At 64.5% G+C, this 20,048-nt stretch overlaps 2 protein-coding genes across 3 annotated transcripts; both read left to right on the top strand.

Annotated features, from left to right (window-relative positions):
- The first annotated feature begins 4,771 nt into the window (after positions 1-4,771).
- Positions 4,772-8,912, top strand: MEF2B (myocyte enhancer factor 2B). Its single transcript, XM_054175164.1, has 8 exons — positions 4,772-4,867; positions 5,383-5,586; positions 5,922-6,050; positions 6,133-6,292; positions 7,303-7,448; positions 7,838-7,949; positions 8,043-8,136; positions 8,583-8,912. The coding sequence occupies exons 1-8, from the start codon at positions 4,814-4,816 to the stop codon at positions 8,884-8,886; spliced, it is 1,203 nt and encodes a 400-aa protein (XP_054031139.1). The 5' UTR covers positions 4,772-4,813; the 3' UTR covers positions 8,887-8,912.
- A 1,262-nt stretch (positions 8,913-10,174) lies between these two features.
- Positions 10,175-17,666, top strand: LOC128898758 (fibril-forming collagen alpha chain-like). 2 transcript variants are annotated; one of them, XR_008462969.1, is made up of 2 exons: positions 10,175-10,539; positions 17,133-17,666. XR_008462969.1 is itself a non-coding variant. In XM_054175177.1 (2 exons), exons 1-2 carry the CDS (start codon positions 15,345-15,347, stop codon positions 17,609-17,611), a joined length of 603 nt encoding a protein of 200 aa, XP_054031152.1. In that variant the 5' UTR covers positions 15,287-15,344; the 3' UTR covers positions 17,612-17,666. The 2 variants fall into 2 exon arrangements, 1 of the variants encoding a protein (XP_054031152.1); XM_054175177.1 differs by lacking the exon at positions 10,175-10,539 and adding an exon at positions 15,287-15,468.
- The last annotated feature ends 2,382 nt before the right edge of the window (positions 17,667-20,048 follow it).

Genomic DNA, 20,048 nt, shown 5'->3' with positions numbered 1-20,048 from the left:
TCCCAACAGCCTCCTGCTGTCTTCCTTGCTCCCCTGGCAGCCCTGCTCCAGTTCCTACTGGTTAGTTGTTTAAACAACCTATAAAAAGCAGGAGGTCCCAGCACAAACTGCTCAGCTTCGACTTTTTCCCTTCCTCCAGATGCTTCTCCCACCCTAGGGGACCCCTGAGACCTGGGCAGATGGAGAAGGACAGCACCAGCCAGGGATGGATGTGGTCCCACCATACAGGGTGGCCCTCAAAGACCCCTTTGAAGCCTTCCCAGTCCCCCAGCGTTGCAACCTCTGGATTGGTTCCCCCTTGGGATTTGGCTTCTCCTGGCTCAGACTTTCCCTTAAGGAAGAAAAAAATAATAAGCTGGGATGGAAACTCTTTCACTTTACTCATGGCCTCCCACCCCCACCCCCCACCCCCCCACCCCTTCTGCAACAAAACACTTCTGGGAAGATGCTGGAGGCCAGCAGTGGGTGGGTGAAACACCGGGGGCTCAGGGATCCTCAGCTGAGGTTATTAGGGGAGTGCTGGGACCCCGGAGCGGCCTGAGGCACTCCAGCACTCCCCCAATAACCCTTCAGGCTTTGAGTTTTTGAGGCTAAACTTGATGGATTTAACATTTCTGGGATCAATCAGGGATGAAGAGAGATACAAAGGTGGCAGAGGGAAGGCCAGGACCCTCCCAGTATCCCTCTGGGGCTCTGCACCACATCGCTCTCGAGGGGCTTCTCGTCGTGAATTAGGAGCTGGGATGGGAAGCTTCCAGCTTCCAGAGGGATACAAATGACTCTTAAAAGATGCAGAGGATCCAGGGGGGTTGATCAGAAAGCCCAAGGGTGATATCTTGTTGTTGAAAGGGGATGGGGAGGGTGAGGGTGTGGAAGTGAGTTGGGTGCGTGCGAGCGAGCAGAGAGCCCAGGCTAAAGATAAACGTGAGTGGGAGGCAGGGAAAACCAGCAGGATGCCAGGCAGCACTGGAGCCTCTGCCCAGCACAGGCAGGAGAGAGAAACTTTTCCTCCCTGGAAGGTTTTGTAAGGCTCGAGAGCTCTTTCCTTAGCAGGAAATTGAGTTGGTTCCTTCACAGTGATGATGCTGAAGGGCTGCTTCATCCCTGCGGCCAGGCCGTGGCTGAGCCCCCAGCACCATGGCCGTGGCTCAGCAGGAGCTGTTTGTGCCAGGTGGGACCTTGTGGGGGTGAAGCTGGAGAAGAGAAGACTGAGAACTGTCAGGGTTGGAAGGGACCTCGAGGCTCCTCCAGTTCCAACACCTCACACCAGAGCAGGTTGCTCACAGCCACATCCAGCCTGGCCTTAAACACCTCCAGGGATGAGGCTTCCACCACCTCCCTGGGCAACCTGTGCCAGGCTCTCACCTCCCTCACGGGGAAGAATTTATTCCTAACATCCAACCTGAGTCTCCCCAGTCCTGCTCCATCCCCCCCAGTCCTGTCCCTCCCTGACACCCTCAAAAGTCCCTCCCCAGCTTTCTTGGGAATATCTGAGGGCTGGGGGTCAGGAGGGAAGGGACAGGGACAGGCTCTGCTCTGTTGCACCTGTGACAGACCCAGGGGCAATGGATGGAAACTGCAGCACAGGAGGCTCCACCTCAGCGTGAGGAGGAACTTCTGCCCTGGGAGGCTCCCAGAGCCCTGGAGCAGGCTGCCCAGAGAGGTTGTGGAGTCTCCTCTGGAGCCTTTCCAGCCCTGTCTGGATGTGTTCTGTGTGCCCTGTGCTGGATTCTGTGCTCTGGCTTGGACTGAATGAGCTCCAGAGGTCCCTTCCAACCCCTAACATCCTCTGCTCTGTGATCCTGTGATCTGATGAGAGGCTGTGGGGGGACAGCACCCCAGCTCTGCACCCTCCTGCTCAGGGCCATGAGCCCTCACTGGATGGGAGCCAGGCTGCTCCCCCCATGCTGGCCCTGGCCATGGGGACAGGATGGGACGGTGCCACCTCACTGGAGGTGGCAGTGCCCAGCACTGCTGGCTGTGATAATCTCCTGCAGCCTTAGGGCTGCTCTATCAGCTCATCGCCTGCTGCAGCAATTAAAGCCCAGGCTGAAATCCTCCCCTCCCTTCCCAGCCCTTAATACCTGCCCGGGGGGAACCCAGCCCCGGGTCCTGCCGCACTGCGGTGCCCGAGGCAGCAGGACCTGCCATGGCAGCCACCTTGCACCATGCTCCTGGAGAGCATCATGCCCTGGCACCCATTCCCAGAGAGCTTCACTCCCCTGGCACCCTGCTCCTGCTGAGCCTCCCTCCCATTGCTCCCCGCTCCAGGAGGACATCACTGCCCTTGCCCCCCGCTTTTGGAGACCATCCCTCCCCTGCCCAAATCCTACACCTGCCCAGCAAGCCCCCAGCAGCTGGCACACTGCTGGTGCCAGCAATGGCCCTGCCCAGGCCCTGCTCGTGTCCCCGTGGGTGCCACGTGGCTGTGGTGGGTGAGCAGCCCAGGAGATGCCCTGGGAGAAGCAGAGGAGCCCCAAGGAGCTGCGTGGGGAAGCAGCTGATGAAACCACCCCGGGTGTTGCACCAGGCCTCCGGCAGTGTCCCCGGTGGCAGGGATGGGGAGGAGGGGACAGGAAGGAGTCACCTCAGCACCCCTTGGTGGTGGCCTGGCCACGGCAGTGCTCAGCTCGTCCCCAGTGGTGCTGTGGCTGCTGATTCCTCTTGCCTCCCACCCCCTGTGTGCTGTGCGGGGCTGGCCCCCACCCCGCCTCACCCCACGGGGGCTGGTATCCCCTTAGGACCCCCTCAGCATCACCCCACAGGTGCTGGTATCCCCCTAAGACCCCCTCAGCGTCACCCCATGGGTCTGGGCCCCCCTGAGCACCCTGCCTGGGCAGATGTGGCTCCTCCTAGGCTCAGTGCAGTGATGGTACTCAAGGGTGGCTGCTGTCCCCTGTCCCCTGTCGTGGAGCAGCACACATCAGGGGACACAGCCAGGCCCTGGGGCAGGCAGGGCCAGGCAGGGACTTGCAGGATCAGTCCCAGTGCAGGGCTCTCCTCCCCGGTAGAAACTGGGGTGCTGGAGCAGGGATCTGGCTGCCACAGCATGCAAGGAGCTGGAGGTGAGGGCATCCCTTGGCAAGCATCTCCTGTGCCCGCTGCAGAGTGGGGGGGACACATCCTGCCATCCCCAGCACCCTGAAGAATCCCCCCTGGGCTGAGGCTGTACAGGGAAATGGGAACCCACAGCCTCTGTCCCCAAAGGGCCAAACCCAGCTGTGAGTCAGAGCCCCCCCCCAGGAGCACCTCCTCTCTCTGCACCCCAAACTAAAGCTTGCAGGGTGGGGGTGGGCAGTGGGAGCTGAGCCACCTGGGGACGCCCTGCCACAGGTGCCAGTGCCAGGAGAGCAGCCCCAGGGCAGCAGAAATGGTTGGGGAAACCTTTCCCTTCTCAGCAGGGAGCCCTTGGCTCGCCCCGGGGCCGGGGGGCTGGGGCGGTGGCGGCGCCCCCCGGCAGGGCTGCACCTTGGTGCCGTGCGTGGGCCCCGGGGCGCAGGGTGGCAGCCAGGCCGTGGGAACAGCACAGCAATTTCCTTCCAGAAATTAAAATTAGTTTTGATCAGCTAAATATAGCAGCTGAGCAAGATGGCAAATGGCAGCGCGCTCGAGAGGGGGGAAGCAGGGCAGGCTGGGGCACCACGGGAGCCTGCGCCCCCCCCGGCTGCAGCCCTGCCCTGGGAGGGCTCCGGGGGTGCCTGCCGGCCCCGGGGGAGCCTCAGCACGGAGCCCCCAGCCCCACCGCGCTCCCGGCTCAGCTCTTGCCCCGTGGTCGTGGCGTGGGGACCAAGCCAGCTCAGGCCTGCACCCAAGCTGGGGTGGGGAGGTTGGGGGTGAGGGTCCCAACGGGAGCAGTGCCAGGCTGTGTGGCTCTGTGCCAGGCTGCGGTGGCACTGGGGTGCCCCAGGGTGGGATCTGGGGGTGAGTGGAGCCGGGGCATGACCAGAGGAGCAAGAGCTGGGGCAGCAGGGGGGGATGTCACGGGTGGGTGTCACAGCCCAGTGGCAGGCTGTGATGGGTGCTGGCACCCTGAAAGTGGGGTGGGGTGAGATGTGGGGGTCCTTGCTGCCCCCTGGCCCTTCCTGGCACTGGCTGTGGGGCAGGCAGGGGTGGGTGGTTTCGCTTTGCTTCTCCTCAGGCAGCCACTTCCTGGCCTGCGAATGGTGGAGGTCAAATTTAGTCTCTTGGTGTTGGTTGAGAGGAAAGGAAAAAAACACAAGAGAAAAGCAAATTCAAACAAGCCCCAGGCTGGGCCCAGCCCCCTGGGTGCCAGGGACCCTCCCCAGGGCCAGCCCAGCCTCCCTCAAAACCACCCTCCCCACGCCAAGGTGAAGAGCAGCAGAGCATGGGGCAGGCTCCGAGCAGCCCTCTCGGCTTCGGGTGGGCACTGGGCGGTGCCGAGGCTGATGCCCTGCTCCCGGCGAGGCTGCTGGCACCGCGGTGGCACTGAGGCTTTCCAGCTGGCACAGGCAGGTGCTGGGGCCGGGGTGGGCTGAGGGGGCTGGAGCTGGGGCGGTGGAGCAGGCTGGGCAGAGCTGAGGGGATTTTTCCCCACGTGCCCCGGCAGAATTTCCACTTTTTCTTTGATTTTCCACTTTCCAGCAGCTCTGCTGCCAGCAACAGGAGGCTGAGATCCCCTCCCCACGGCTAACCCTTTCTCGTTGTGCTCTGCAGTGAAACTGCTTCATGTCTGGAGGCTGGAGGGGGGCAGGAGCTGTGTGTGGTGCTGGGCTGGACGCTCACCTGGGCCGGCCCCAGGAGCTCAGGGGCTTCTTGCTCTCTTCCAGGCCCATCTCAAGTGGAGGAGGGGAAAATGGGTCGGAAAAAGATCCAAATCAGCAGAATATTGGATCAGAGGAACCGGCAGGTGAGAGCTGCCGGGGGGCAAGGGGGGGACAAAGGGAGCACCGGGCCACAGTGGGAGGCAAAGCCACTCTGCTCCAACCTTCCTCGTGGGTGCCGGGTTCTCCAGAGCTGGAGGGGGCTTGGGGGGCCCCAAAGAGGAGGGTTTGGGGCTATATCCAGGGGTTGGTTTCATCCTCCAGAGCTGGAGAGGGTTTGGGGGTCCAGGAGGAAGGTTTGGGGCCATGTCCATGAGCAAGTGCTTTAAGGAGGAAGTTCTTTACAAGGAGAGTGGTAAAACACTGGAGCAGGCTGCCCATGGACGTGGTGGAGACCCCAGCCCTGGAGACCTCTGAGGTCAAACTGGCTGTGTCCCAGGGCAGCCTGCTCTGGCTGGAGCTGCCCCTGCTGAGCGCGGGGGGGGGTCGGACAAGACGCCCTTCGAGGGTCCCTTCCAACCCGAGGCAATGCAGCAGGGAGGGGGTCGAGGGGGTGGCTAGGGTGGGCTGCAGCACCCCCACCCCTTTCCCTGCCCCGCAGGTGACCTTCACCAAGCGCAAGTTCGGGCTGATGAAGAAGGCCTACGAGCTGAGCGTGCTGTGCGACTGCGAGATCGCCCTCATCATCTTCAACAGCACCAACCGCCTCTTCCAGTACGCCAGCAGCGACATGGACAGGGTCCTGCTCAAGTACACCGAGTACAGCGAGCCCCACGAGAGCAGGACCAACTCTGACATCCTCCAGGTACCCCCCAGGGGCAGCCCGGGCAGGGGGCAGCCCGGGCAGGGGGGCAGCCCGTGCCGGCTCCTGGGCACCCCCAGCTCAGCGCCAAGGTCTTCAGCATAAGGGTGGGGAGACGCTGGGACAGGCTGCCCAGAGCGGTGGTGGAAGCCTCATCGCTGGGAGTGCTTAAGGCCAGGCTGGATGTGGCTCTGAGCAGCCTGCTCTAGTGGAGAGCAGGGGGCTGGAACTGGGCGATGCTGGAGGTCCCTTCCAGCCCTGACGGTTCTGTGGTTCTCTGAGTCTGGGATTCTCTCTCTGACTCTCTGATCCTCTGCTCCCCACCCTGCCCCCCGCAGACCCTGAAGCGCAAGGGGCTGGGGCTGGAGAGCCAGGAGGTGGAGCTGGACGAGGGGCCGGACCCTGGGGAGAAGGCTCGAAGGCTGAGCGAGGGCATGGACCTGTCGGTGGCACGGCCCAGGTTTTATGTGAGTTGCTGCTGTGCCGCAGTGTCCCCCAAGGGCCCCCGGGGGTCCCCTCCCTGTCTCTCACCTCCGCTCCACCCCGCAGAGCCCAGCGCCGCTGCCTGAAGCAGCCTACGGCAGCTCGCCGCCGGGCACCGACCTGTCCCTGGGCAGTGCCAGCAGCTCCCCGCAGAGCCAGGGCCGCCTGCCTGCCTTCAAACCGGCATCAAAGCCACCGGGACGCTCGCCGGCACCACTGCCCCCAGGTAGGGCTGGACTCACCACCCAGGGGTGCTTGCACCCAGTCCTCACCGCGGGCACCCCATTCCCACTGCAGGCACCCCATTCCCACCGCGGGCACCCTATCCTTGCACCCCTTGAACACTCTGTCCTTCTGTGGGCTTCTTGTCCTCACCATGGGTACCCACCGTGTGCCCACCGTGAGTACCCCATGCCTGCCATGGGCATCCTGTCCATGCCACCCCCCCATGGGCACCCAGCCCTGGCCAGCCCCGTGGGGATTTTCCCAGCCACATGCAAAGCTCCTCTCACAGCACCTCCTGGGACTTGCCAGGAGCGGGCCCGGGGCGGCTGCGTGGGCTGGCAGCGCCGCTGCAGCTGTGGGGACACCGTCCCCTGCCACCATCCCTCTGCTTCCTGCACCCTGCTGGCACCCACAACCCAGCTGGTCCCAGCACCCTGAGCGCCTCTTGCCTGCAGCTCCCTCCCTGGGGGGCATCTCAGAGCTGGGTACGAGGGCCTCATCCTGCCGGGTGGGATGGCACCAGCTAGGCAGTGCCATGCTGGAAGGATGATGGTGAGGACTGACCAGTGGAAACCTCCTGGGTGGGTGGGAGGTGTCTTGGGGTGGCCTTTTGATGTTCCCAGCATGGGATGCGGGCATGCAGCATCCCCATCTCCTGGGATGGGAGTGGGGTGGTGGCTCTGGGCACGCTGGATATGCCCACAGCAGGTCCTGGCAGCTTTGTGGGGAGCCAGGCCCAGGGTGCTCCCCACAGGAGGTTCCATTTGGGGAGGTTTGTAGCCTCCTGGCCCCAGGGCTGGAGGTGGCCACCACCATCACTTCCTCTCAGAGCTTGTGGCCAGCACAGCCCAGGTGCACCGAGGGCTTCCAGCAGGGTGTGGGTTTGCTGGAGCATGGCACCGAGCTGGCATTGGCGGCCACCCAGGCACCAGGGGATGCCCCCCGAGGGCCAGAGCACCCTGCATCCCTCAGGGCCACCCTGGGCATTCTCCTGTCCCTCTGTCCATCCAGGTCTCAGCTACCCCCTGTTCCCCACCGGCAGCCTGAACCGGGCCCTGGCCACCAAGACGCCTCCCCCGCTGTACCTGGGGGCGGAGGCTCGGCGCGGGGAGGGCGCCGGCAGCCTGGCAAGCGGCAGGAGCGGTGCCAGTGCAGCGGTGAGTGCCACGGAGCGGGGCACCAGGCCCGTAGCACCCACTGCCTAGGCTGGATGCTGACAGCCCCCCGAGATCTGCAGCTCCTGCTCCTGGGGCTGGGTCCCTGGGGTGTCCCTGATGCGCTGGCAGGGGGCTGGGACGCCCTGGGCCGTGGGGTCGCTGCCAGCAGGACGCTTGGTGGCCTTGGGCACTCCCTTCCCAACAGTGTCACCGTGGGAGGGGGCAGCAGGGCTGGTGGTGAGGGGTGTGACAATGTCCCCAGGACCAAGCAGATGTCTCCTCCCCCAATTCGACGACAAGGTCCTCGTGGGGGGGTGGGAAGGGCTGGAGAGAGCTTCCAGAGGGTCAGCAGCAGGAGTCCTGACGGGGGGCACCCTGATCTCCCCCAGCGGCCTCTGTACCCCAGTCTGCAGCCCCTGAGCCCCCTGCTGACCCCAGGCAGCTCTGGCAGCCCAGGCCATGGCCTCGCCGGCTTCTCCTTCCTCACCCCATCCCAGGCAGGTGAGTCCTTGCCTCTTGGCCCCAGGACAGCATGGACACCCCCCCCCCGCCCACAGACCCCCCACCCCCGCTCACTCTCATTCTCCTGCTCAGCAGAATTTGGGGCTGGTGAGGCCCCCCCAGCCCCTGGCTTCCTGCAGCCCAGCCCAGCAGCCTGGCAGCACCCCCGGGACTTGGCAGCACTGGGGTGAGGATGGGGCACAGCTCTGGGGTGAGGGACTGGGGGTGGGGATGGACCTGTTCCTGGGGAGCTGTTGCACCCATGGGTGCCACCTCCCAGCCATGGCTGCTGCCAGCACTCAAGCTGCAGCTGCCCACCTGCCCTGCTGGGCTCTGTCCAGCTTCACCCTAAAACTGGGGTGCAGGGGGTCACCCCAGGACCCCACACACTCTGTTGGCAGAGCCATTTACAGCCTGGTTCCTCGGGGGGGCTGGTCCCCAGGTGCCCCCCAGCCACACACCAGGCTCCCCGCAGCCAGATGGGCACTGCCTGGCGGCTCAGAGCTGGCACATGGGATGAGTCTGGGGCGTCTCAGCCCCCTTAGGGGGTGAGCTCAGCCTCTGCCCACTCTGCACACCCCAGTGGGGGATGTGTGGAGTCCCAGCCTCACTCCTCCTCCCCTCTCACCCCAGGGTCAGCAGCAGAGTTGTCTCCAGCGAGGAGCCCAGCCCGGCCCCCAGCACCTCCCCGCAGCACCAAACCATCAGCATCAAGTCGGAGCGAGTGTCCCCGGGACTGGGCACCCCCCAGCACCCCCTGGCCAGCCTGCCCCCCCTGAGTGATGCCTCCCGAGGAGGCTCTGGAGAGCTCCAGCCACGGGACGACTATGCCAAGGGGTACCCCTACCCCCTGGGGACCCCCCGGCCGCTGGCAGAGGAGCAGAGGGTCCCGGTGCCCACGCGACGGGCACAGGCCATGGACGCTTGGCAGAGATAGCAAGGACAGGACAGCAGGGTGCTGGGGGCGGGGGGGTGGACGAGGGGAGCCCCCTTCTTCACCCCCATCCTCAGACCCCCACAAAGCCCCCTGTGCCCTTTGCAATGCTGCTGGGGGTGAGGGGTTGTCAGTGACGGGGTCCTGGTCCCACACCGTGGGGCAGCAGCCGCTGGCAAACCCCCTCCTCACCCCCATGCCCCCCAACATGCCATCCCTGCAGCTCAGCCCCCCCGCAATGCCCTGCCAAGCCGGGAGCCCAGGGGCCAGGAGCGCTACCCCAGGGCCCGGTCGCGTCTGTCCCAGCCTGTTCCCAGCGCGGGAATGGCTGCGGAGTGCCACGGGGTGGCAGCAGGACTGAGAGCACCGGCAGGGTCCAGCCTGCGCCCCCCCAGCCCAACCCTGCACCCAGCTTTATTTGGATGGGGGGTGGGGGGCCGGGGATGTGTAGCTGCCAGAATCCCACAGCGAGGTGGGAGGGAGGGAGGCAGCTGGGGGTGGGGGATGCTGCTCCCCCCGACCCCAGCCCAGGGGCTTTTTTTCCCTATTTATTATCTTCTCACCAATAAAGAACTGGGGGTGTCGGGGTGTCTGCGGTGAGCTTCTTGGGGTACCCAAGGAGGTGACAGATCATTAATGTCCCCAGGGGGAGGAGTGCCACAAGCCCTGACCCCCCCACTCCATCTGAGCATCGCTGTCCCCCGGGCTCAGAGCCATCTCTCCAGTGTCACCAACCAGCAAGGAAGGTGACAGCCTGCGCCCCCCCCAGGCTCTGGCCAGGCCCCTGGGGTCCAGCCGCGCTGCTTTCCCCCCCGCAGCTCTCTGTGACACCCCAAAAAAGCTGCTCACAAGGTCTCGGTGCTGCAGGCTAGCGCCGGGAGGAGGACAAACAAACCCTTCTGTGCTCTTACGATCAGCGGGGGGGAGGGGGGAGCAGGGGCAGCGGTGGTTTAGCGGGGTGGGCCCGGCCCAGGTGAGCTGAGTCTCATAGCTGAGGGCTAGGCTGGGGCTGGGGCAGCATCTCCTGAGGCTGGAGGTGTGCCCAGTGTGGCCACGGCCGTGCCTGTGGCCATGACCATGGCTGAGGTCTTGGCCACGCTGCTGGGAGCTGCAATGGGCAACCAGGGCTTTGCAGTGCCAGCAGCCTCTGGGGCTTTCTGGGGGCTGGGGGTTCCCCCCCAGCACTACCTGGGCACCCATGGGTTGGGAGCAGGTGGGGGCCGGGGGGGGGTCAGCTGGGCGCTCACCAGCACTGAACTGGGCCCCTTTGTGGTGCTGGCCAAGCCCCAGGGTTAAAGCACAGGTGGGAGACGAATCCTGGGCAGAGTTTGCCCTGGTTAGGGGCTTTGGCCTAGGTGTCCACATCCCCCCTGCAGCCCAGACCGGTGGATCCCCTCCTGGGTCACCTCTGGGGCTGGGAGGGGGCTTTAGAAGGCAAGAGGAGGCGAGACAGAGGGTGCAAGTGTTGGGGGCTGGGGTAAGAGGCACTGATTGAATAGCAATGACTGCATGATTTATGGTGTGCATTATGGCAGGGCTCATTTGAATATATGCTAATCAGCCTTTTTTTCCCCTCCTCGTTTTGTTTGTGAGATTTAGATTTGCTATGGCAACCCGCTGGCATGGAAGGGGAGAGCCAGGAAATGTCAGGGTGAGGTGAGCCCCCGGGGAGGGGTTGGGGCTCTGGGGGGGATCGGTCACATCCCCACCCTAGGGGCCCGGAAGCGGCCGGTGGGATGCGGGGGGGCAGCAGTGGGAGAGCTGGGAGCCGACCGGAGCCGAGCATCCCCCCCCGCAGCTCCCTGCAGGTCCAGCAACACCCCCTTGCGGCATGGCTTAGGCTAGGGGAGGGGGCGCGTGCCTTGGGGTGCCCCCAGACCCACTTTGGTCATGCAGGGAGGTTGCTCTTGCCCTCTGCCCCTATCTTCATGCCGCTGCCTGTCCGCTGAGCACCTTCCCAGCTCAGTGGAGGCAGAGGGACCCCACAGCCTCTGGACCCAAAGGTGACACCCACGGCCCCCCAGCTTTAGGGTTTTTTTGCGGGGGGGAGTGGGAATGACAACGGGAAAAGATCATCTGCGTCTGCTCCGTGGGGCCCCCAGTCCATCCCACAGGGGCCCAGCCCACTGTGGAGGGCTCTGGGCCACCTCCCCATCCCCTTCCAAGCTGGACAGGGAGTTGCCCCCAGTGAAGCCCAGTTACCTGCAGGCCCAGCAGGGCCGGGGGCTGCGCTGCTCCGGGAGGGTGCTGGGCTCCGGTGCTCGGGGCTGTGGAGCAGGTGGGGCTTTGTCTCCTGGTCGGTGCCGGTTCCTCTCCCGCAGCTGGGGTCTGAGGGGGAATGTGCTGTCGGGGCTCTGCACCCCGGTTCGGGGGGGCTGTGGACTTGGTAGCCAGGGTACCCCCGCGCTGGGGAAAAGGCGGGTGGGTTGGTTTGGGGGGGACCGACCCCTTCTCAAAGCCGGGGGGAGGCAGCCCCGCGGCGCCGGATCCCAGCCGGTGGAGAGGGCGCTGGGCTGATGGTCCTCGTCCTTCAGAATGTCCCCGAGGGTACATCCTGGGTAGGGATGGGGTCCGTCCGCTGCCATCGCCCAGCAGAGCACCGAGCCCGTCCCGGGCTCTGGGAGCCGGGCGTGGGTGGTCCCTTAAAGCCCCACTGCCACGAGTGACCGCGGAGCAACCCCGGAGCGGCTCCGGGTTGTCATTTTGGCCCCTGGGAAGGACGCTGTTTGTCCCCGCAGCGACCCGACGGGACGGGTCGAGCCACCCGCTCCAACCGGGAGCCGATCTCCGCTCCCGGCTTCCCCAGAGCCGTTTCACGCCTTATAACGGGGCAGGACGGAGCCCCGGGCTGGGGACGAGAGATCGCAGCCCCGACCCCGAGGGGACGGAGGTGCCCGGGCCCCACTCGCCTCCCCGCCGCAATAAACCGGGGCCAAACGGGGTACAGGGGGGCTGCCCCTCCTTCCGGTGTATCCTCCCCAAACCCCCACTTTGTTGTTTTGCAAAGGCCCTGAAATATTCATGGCGCTGCGCCGAGCACCTCCTAATGAATTTTTGATCAAAACGGTACCGGGAGCCAAAATAACTCCCCCCCCCCCAAACTCCCCTCGCCGGATTTGGGGGCAATGGGACGGACACCTGGGGGCTGGAGGAGCCAGGCCCAGCCCCGAGGGTCTTACTGGGGAAGGTGGGAACGAGCAGCCCGGGGATCGCACTGCCGCCGGGAGCGGGGGTCGCAGCCCTCTCTCAGGGTTGGTATTCCCGGGACCAGACCTAGGATTTGGGGTGCCCGACGTGTAGATTCTGGACGGAAGGGACCAGAAGCGACCGTCCGGGCCCCCGTGAAGCCCCGGTTAGATGGGATGGGCGGTGGGCAACGGCGGCAGCACGTCCCGGTTCCCTGCAGGCCCACCGGGAGAATATATTCGTTGAGGGAGAAATGCACAATCGGAGCTCATCAGGGAGCCGGCGGCTGCCCCGGCAACACCGGCCCGGGGGCTGCCGCTAACCGGGACAGGCAGGGCTGCGGGGTGGGAGCGCAGGGGCACAGGGCACCGGCCCGGTCCCGGCTCCGCGGCGTGTGAAGCGCATCCCGACGGCTCCGGCGGCTGCAGCCACTTCGGGCCAGCCAGGTCCGCGGCTCGATGTGGGCAGGGGTCCGGCATCCCCCCCTTATTTTAACGCGCTCCCAAAACCCCAGTGAACCGGAGGAGCGGCGCGGGCAGGGGGAGGTTCCGCTCCCGGTCATTTCGGAGCTTGGAGGTGCTAATACCGGGGGTAGGGGACAGGAGATTTTTGGTTTAATTGAAAAATAGCCAATTTCTGCTTCATTTCCACGGAATAATCCCGCACGGGGGAAGGAGGCGGGGGGGTGCCTCTGCCCGCTCCCCGCATCCTGCCGCAGCCTTAGCCAGGAGAAGGAGGGTGGGAAAGGAAGGAGGACCCCCAACCACCACCCCAGACACCTTCCCACCGGGTCCCTGGGATGCTCTGATGGTCCCGCGGTCCCCGGGGCCGGATGGGGGCGCGGCGTGGGGCGGGGAGGTTGGGGGGGTGGGGGAGGGCGATCCAAATCCGTCCTGGCTGCCGGTTTGGTGCCACGGGCTTGAGCATTATTATTTTATTCTCTTTTTAATAATGAAATCTCCGTTATTTTTAGGTTGTGCTGCTAGAACCACCCCCACGCTCCCCCCTCCCGCCTCTGCCCCCCCCCATCCCGGTGCATTCCCCCCAGCTCAGGGCTAACCTATCCCGCTCCCGACGTCAGGACGTCATTCCTTACGTAGGAAAATATGGAGAAAGCAGAGGAAAAAAAAAAAAGGCTTTTCTTTTTTTTCCTTTTTTCCCCTCCTCTCTCCCATCTCCATTTCCAAAAGGGACAAAATGGATGTTTGGGTGGAATCCAACCCGGCCCCTTCCAACCCCTCACCGAGAGCCCGGAGGCGGCGGGTCGGGGCTAGCCGGGCTCGGTGTGTGGAGGGTTGCCGGTGTTAAAGCCCCCGGTGGACGTTATCTGTTTAACCCCACGTAAAGGCAACGTGATGGCGGGGGGCTGCTCCGCTTCCCGCAACCCCCTGCTTCTCCTTCCCGATTTTCTCCGGGAGACGCAACCCCGGCATCGCCTGGATGACTCCGGGCACCGCGTTCTCCCCCCCTACACCTCCAGCCCCCACCCCGGTGGTCGCCGGTGTCCCGGCTCACGCTAAGTCATTAATGGATGCAGATATGCGGAGGGAGGTAAATAATTTCCCCCCCTCACCCTCTTCCCTCCCCTTTTCCATCTCTGGTTTCCTCTTTCCCTGCCCCGCACTCAACTCCCGGGGCCGGGGCAGCGGGAAGCGGGCACTGCCCGCCGGTGGGGCCGGGCTGCGCGGGCACCGGCAGCCTTCTCGCTCCTCCCTGCTCCAGCTTCTCCCAACTTGGAGGAAGTCTGAAAGGAGGGTACCCAGCACCCGCAGCCCCTCGGGTTTGGAAGGAGGGTACCCAGCACCCGCAGCCCCTCGGGTTTGGAAGGAGGGTACCCAGCACCCGCAGCCCCTCGGGTTTGGAAGGAGGGTACCCAGCACCCGCAGCCCCTCGGGTTTGGAAGGAGGGTACCCAGCACCCGCAGCCCCCGGTTCCCTTCCCGGGCCCTTTTTTTTTTAGGGGGGCGGGGGTGGTTTGGGTTTTTTTCTTCCTTTCAGGCTGTTGTGGTTTTTTTGCCTCCCTCCCCGGATTAAGGGACCGTGGGTCCCGTCAGCCCGGTGTGAGTGTCGGGGGTGGAGGGGAGGTTTGGGGGGGGAGGGGGGGGGGAAGAGTGGGGGGGCGAGGCGTGGAAAGCTGCCCTGCCTCTGGCTCCCGCAGCGTCGGGAACAATGGCCACGGGCTCCGTGGGGACAATGCCCGGCGGAGTCGAGCTGTTTGGGTTGCAGGACACGTCCTCCACCGCCTCGGCCACCCCGGGCTTCAACCCCCCCACCCCCCCACCCCACTCCCCCCGAGGGGAAGAGACCCTCCGTTCCCCCGGGACAAGCACCCTTAGCTCCCCCTGTGCTGTGGGAAAATGCGTGGCTGGGGCTGTGCAGGAGGCACCAAACTTAGGGAAAAGTATCACCCCGCCACGTCAAGGCCCAACTCCGTCCCCTCCCAGCTTTGGGGGACCCCCCCCCCGGCCCCCTCGTTTCCCATTTCCCATCCCACTTCTCGCCACAAACTCCACCGGCTTCTCCCGCCCTGGGACTCAACAGGTCGGTACCGACCGGTCCCCCAGGTGCGCTCAGTCTCCGCTTCCCTCCGTCCTTAAAATCCCCCAAATCCCAATTTTCCCGCCCCCCCCCCCCAACCCTTCATCACTTCCCCCCCAACCCTCTCCTCTATCCCACCCGCCGCCCCCCTCTCCTTCCCCTCCGCTCCCCATTCCTCATTATTCCTGTTATCCCAAGGCAGCCTCCGTGCCCAAACGCCGGCATGTGCGAAGCAAACAGAGCGCGATTGTTCGGAGCCTGGGAACGCGCGGAGGGGGCGCGGGGGCCGCCGCCCGCCGCCCCCCGCCCGGCCCCGCTCTAGACGCGATTGTGATGGAAATCAGCTCTGCTTTTTTTTTTTGCCTTTTTTTTTTTTCCTTTTTCCTTTTTCCCCTCTTTTTTGTTGTTGTTGTTGTTGTATGTGTTGGTTTTTTTCACACCCCCCTCTCCCCTTCCCCGCATGCTGTTGAACTTGATGTTGACTCCTTTTCTTCTTCTTTTTTTCCCCTCTTTTTTTTTTTGGGGGGGGGGGGGGGGGGAGGGAAGGCGGGGGTGGTGGGTGGGGGTGGGTTTCACATCCCTTCGGTCACTTGGTTTTGTTTGGGGTTGGTTTGGGGTTTGGGGTTTTTTTTTTTTTTTGGGTGTTTTGGGGTTTTTTTATTATTATTATTTTTATTTGGGTGGGAAAATTCTCTCGCCGAGTCCGCGGTGTGAAATTAATTAATCAAGGGCCTCTAGATGGCCATGGGACACAAAAGGGGACAGCCCGGGGAAACTCCGACCAACTCACAAAAGCCACCCCCGGGATTTAGAGCCCCCCGGGCCGGTAAGAACGACAGCCCTGCCCTGCCTGGTGCCCGAGGTAAGGGGCTGCCGGCGCCGCGTTTCCCTCTCTGCCGCTGTGCTTTATTAATTATATCATTCTATTATTATTTTTTTCTTTGAGGGGGTGGGGAAGGTGGTGAAAAGAGAAGCAGGGAGCTGGAGGTTTTAGGGGTGCTGTGTTGTGTGGGCATCTCCCTTCGGTGCGAGGTCGTATCCACCAAAAAGAAAAAAAACCCCACCAACCCCCAAAAAACCCAACCGAAAAAAAACCCCGACCGAAAAACCTCACCCAAAACCAAACAAGGGGGGCGGGAAATGTTAACTAAATCAATAAAATTCCCCACGCAAAAGGGCCGCGGCGGAACCTGCCGTGCCGGGATCAAAAAATATCAATTATTTTGATTTATGAGGAGTTTTGCCCATCCGCAGGAGTCAGGGGGGTGGCTGCAGTGCTGGCTCGCCTGGCTCTGCCCGCCTGGGCACCGCGGGCATCGCCACGCCGTTGGGGTTTCTTTTTTTTCCCCGAGTGGGGGAAGGAAAAAGAAAATCTTTGCCGTGCGAGTAAGGGGAAACCAAACTGGGCTGGGGAGGCTGGGGGTTGATTTCCACTCTCCCTCCTCGCTATTAATTTCAGCGGGTGCTGCCTGTCTGCGTCGTCCGACGGGTTTAGCAGGGACGGGGCGCTGGGTGGGGGGGATAAATATTCCCGGTAAATTGAGCTTGCCTGCGGCAGGATTGGGAGCAGTTTGGGGGAGACAATTCCCAAAGCGTTAAGGGGTTTTTTTGGGGGGCTGTTTCTGCACAGGAACAGGCCAAAAATCGAAGCGTCAAATAGCCTCCCGCTCTTTGTTGCCACAACACCTTTGGGTGCCAGCGGCTGAGGAAAGAAAATCGTCAAAAATCGGTGAAATCTGCAGGTTTCGCCCACATCGATATTCCCAGGCCGGCAGGAATTCGGCTGGATTTAGAGGGGGGTTTGGGGAGCCCTTTTCCTCAAGGTCAGGACCCCCACGCTCAGCGGTGCTGGTTGAATTAAGCTGCGAAGGGATGTGGAGGGAAAGGAGTCGTCGTGGTTTAAATGGAATTAATTCTGGGAGCAAATGAGGGGGAAAAATAAAAGAGGAAAAAAATAAATGGGGCGGGAAAAGAAAAAAAAAGAAAGAAAAAGAGGGGAGAAAATTCTTTTGGGGGGAGGAGGAGGGAAAGGGGGAGAAAAAGAAATCATCTGAAAATGCTGTTGGAAGGGCGCAGGGCCGAGAGCGGCTTCGCTGCCCGGGGAGCGGCGGCGGCTGCCCGGGGAGACGCTCCGGTGCCCGGGGATGTTTCGATGGCCGCGGTGCGGAGGTAGCTAGGCCGCCCCTCGCCCGCTAAAGATGGACAGACAGACAGAAAAACTCTGGATGTGGGGCTGCCCCTCATCGAAGGGCATCGTTCATCTATTTCGCCGCAGCAGAGGCCGTGTCCCGGGCAGGGCCGGGGCGCGGGAGGGGGTGGGCATCTCCGCTTCACGGGTGGAAGAGATGGGTTTAAGGATATCCCACGCCCTGCCCGTCGGTGGGACCGGTGCCGGCTGACCGGGCAGGGGCTCCAGCGCCGCCCACCCCCACGCCCCCGCTGCCAGCCTCGCCGGGAAAGTTGCTCCAAGTTGGAGCGATGGCGGCAGCTCCTCCTGACGTCTCTTCTCTCTCTTTCCCTCCCCAGGTAGGCTCGACCGGACGGCACTGGGGGACACCGGCACACCGGGCAAGGCGGAGGTAACCGCGGCTTCCCATCCCCCTCTCCAACCTCTTTTCCAAAGACACGCGGCCGGTTCTACCGGGGCAGGTGCGGGACTCGCAGTTAGTGGCGTTACCGGTAACAGAGGGAAGTTAGCTGGCACACGGCGGCATCCCCCGTTACGATGGGGAAAGGGAGGCCGACGGCTGGCCGGGCTCCGGTTCTCCGATAGGAAGCGGGGCCGCCGCGCCGCTCGGAGCCGAGCCCAGCCGCTCTGCTTCCCGCCGAGGCGGCCGGTGGCTCCTGCAGCGAGCGCCGTGCTCGTACCGGAGCCCAACATGGCTGCTGCAGTGAAGGTATTTGATTCACACGAGGGGAAGAACGGGGGCACGAGAGGCCCCGGGGCCGGTGCCAGCACCCGCAGCCACCGGGACGAGGGGCACAGGCGGGCGACGGTTCGGTAAGTGCCAGGGAGGAACAGAGCCAGGCGGCCCCCGTAGATCTTTCTCCGCGGACACGCGTGGGTCGCCTCCTTTCCCGCGTCGGTACTGCCAAAGCTCCCCCGCGCTCCCTCGGGGACCGGGAACCTCGGGATGAAGGCACCGGCGACCAGAGGCAGCAAACCGGGCTGCCGGGGCCCGACTGGGCCCTGCGCGGTGCATACCGTGCCCGGGGACAGCAGGCTAACGGGGCCGGTGAGGATGCTGCATAGGGGGAAACAACCTTTGACCCTTCTCCGAACCGGGCCCAGGCTGGAGGGTGCTGCCGGGGCGGCGGTGAAGCTCTGCCGGTGCCGTTCGTTGACCCGGTCGGAGCTTTTGGGCTGCGACCGTTGTTGGGATTTTACCCTTTGGGGTGGAACCGCAGCCGAACCTGCCCGGCACTCGGTAACGGAACCCACCGTGGGGACGGAGAGGGACCGGGACTGACTGTGCCCCGGGCAGTGTGGACGGCAGCGGGGCCGAGCCCGCCGGGGCCGGGCAAGAAAGATAATTCGGCAGCGGAGGTAACGGCACCGATTCGGCCCACGCTCGGTGCGGACCCACGGTGGGGAAGCGCAGGCGGCAGCTATCGGGGGTGTTACGGGGGAAAGGATCCGTTCATTTGGCACCTGGAGGCTTCACTGGCACCATCTTCCCGCTCGGAACGGTTGGCCCTGCCGCGGTGCACCGGAGCACCGGGAGCCGTAGGGATGATAACAACAATAATTAATAGCAATGATAATGATTAATTAGCAGTGGCTTGGAAAGAGAAGGACGGAGGAGACACCGCCAAGACCAGCCCCGGGGCACGGCGTCGGCCGCGGTTCAGCACCACGGAGAGCGGCGGGGCCGGTGCCCCCGGTTCCCGGTGCCCGGTGCCGGCGGGAGCAGCCTCCGCCCGCTCCCCGCCATGCCGAGCCAGCCGGGAGCGAACGGGGCTCTTGCCAAGGGCTCCCCGAGCCTAGGGATTCCCGGTACGGGGTAGAAAGCTCCTGGAGAGCTCCCGGTGCTACGGGTTGGCATCTCCGCCGGTGTCTCGGTGCAGCACAGATAGGGACGTAGGTGCTGTATCTGTAGGTGGGTGTATAGCAATGGGCGAGTGTGGGCAACGGGGACCGGGACGGATCCGTTCCTTCTTCCCGAAACCGGGAGCGTTGTGAGCGGGAACCGGGCCCTGCTGCCCACCCGGCCCTGCTGCTCACAGCCGGGGCACCGGCGCGATGCTGTGTCTGGGGCCGGTGCTGTGCCCAGGGCTGTCGTCATGCCCGGACCCGGGGCTGGTTGCCGTGGCCGGTGTCATGCCCGGGGCCGGTGCTGTGCCCGGGGCTGGTGCTGTGCCCGCCTGGTTGATTCGTTTTCCGCCGTTTTTCACCAGAGCGAGATGCGACGAGACAGCCCCAGGAGGGCTGAGGAGCCCGGCGGACCGGGCAAGGTTTGGGGTGGTGGTGTGGGGTGTGGAGAGGCAGCAGGGGCGTGCAAGATACTGGGGAGAGCCAGGATGATCCTGCGTGGGGTGTGCGGGGCCGTGGGTGTACGTGGAGGGAGTGCGGGGCCATGCGGGAAGCAGTATGAGGGTGACCAGCAGAGTGGGGGGATTGGCGTGAACGGCCCTGGGCGAGCACCGGGATTTGAGGGGCGCCCAGGCACCCCTGGGTGGATGTGTGCAGGCGGGGGTTACGGCTGTGCCCATCGGTCTGCTCCCGGTGTAGAGGCGGATGGAGGTACCGGGGAAAGGCCACCGCTTCCTCGCCGCTCCCGCCCTTGGCCGGTGCTGTCCCGCTGTTACCGGGGGAGCGAAGTCCCTTTGCACCGGGACAGGACCGGCCGGGACCGGCCGCACGGGGGGGACGTGGAGCCGGACTTCGGCCCGCGCCCCGGGCTCTGCCCCGCCGCCCCCCGAGCCGCGGTCCAGCTTTGTCCCGGGCCCCATGTCCCCGTTCGGATGGCAGAGCCGAGGCTGGACACATCGGTGACCCCGCTACCCTCCGGGATGGAGGTGGGTCGATCCCGGTTTTACTCCCGAGCAGTTGTGTATTTCCCCTTTGCGGGGCCCGTGAGCAGCCCCGACGGGAGAGTTCGGCAGCCCCCACCACCTATCCCCGGTCTTCTCCCCTCCCTGGGCACGTCGGGCTTAACTCAGCCCTTACCGAGGGAGGGGGCTGGCTCCTCCGCAGCCCTGCCCGAGCGGGGTTACCCCCGGGGCACCGCCGCCTCCCCGACGGGGCGGGCCGGCTGCTGGGGGAGGCTGGGTCCTGGGGGGCCCGGGGTGAGCAGACGGGCGGGCCCCCAGGGACAGCGGCAGCCGTGGCGAATGGCACAACTCCCCCCCCCCCCCAGCGGGAGGAGGGGTTGAGGGGTGACCCCTGCCCCGGCCCCACGCCCGGGCTGTCCCAGCCCCGCCGCTCGGGCTTTGTCCCCG

The sequence above is a fragment of the Dryobates pubescens genome, chromosome 31, assembly GCF_014839835.1.
Source record: "Dryobates pubescens isolate bDryPub1 chromosome 31, bDryPub1.pri, whole genome shotgun sequence".
NCBI classification, from domain to species: domain Eukaryota; kingdom Metazoa; phylum Chordata; class Aves; order Piciformes; family Picidae; genus Dryobates; species Dryobates pubescens.
Note: the sequence above shows the minus strand (reverse complement) of the source record. Positions and strands in the feature narration are given on the sequence as shown.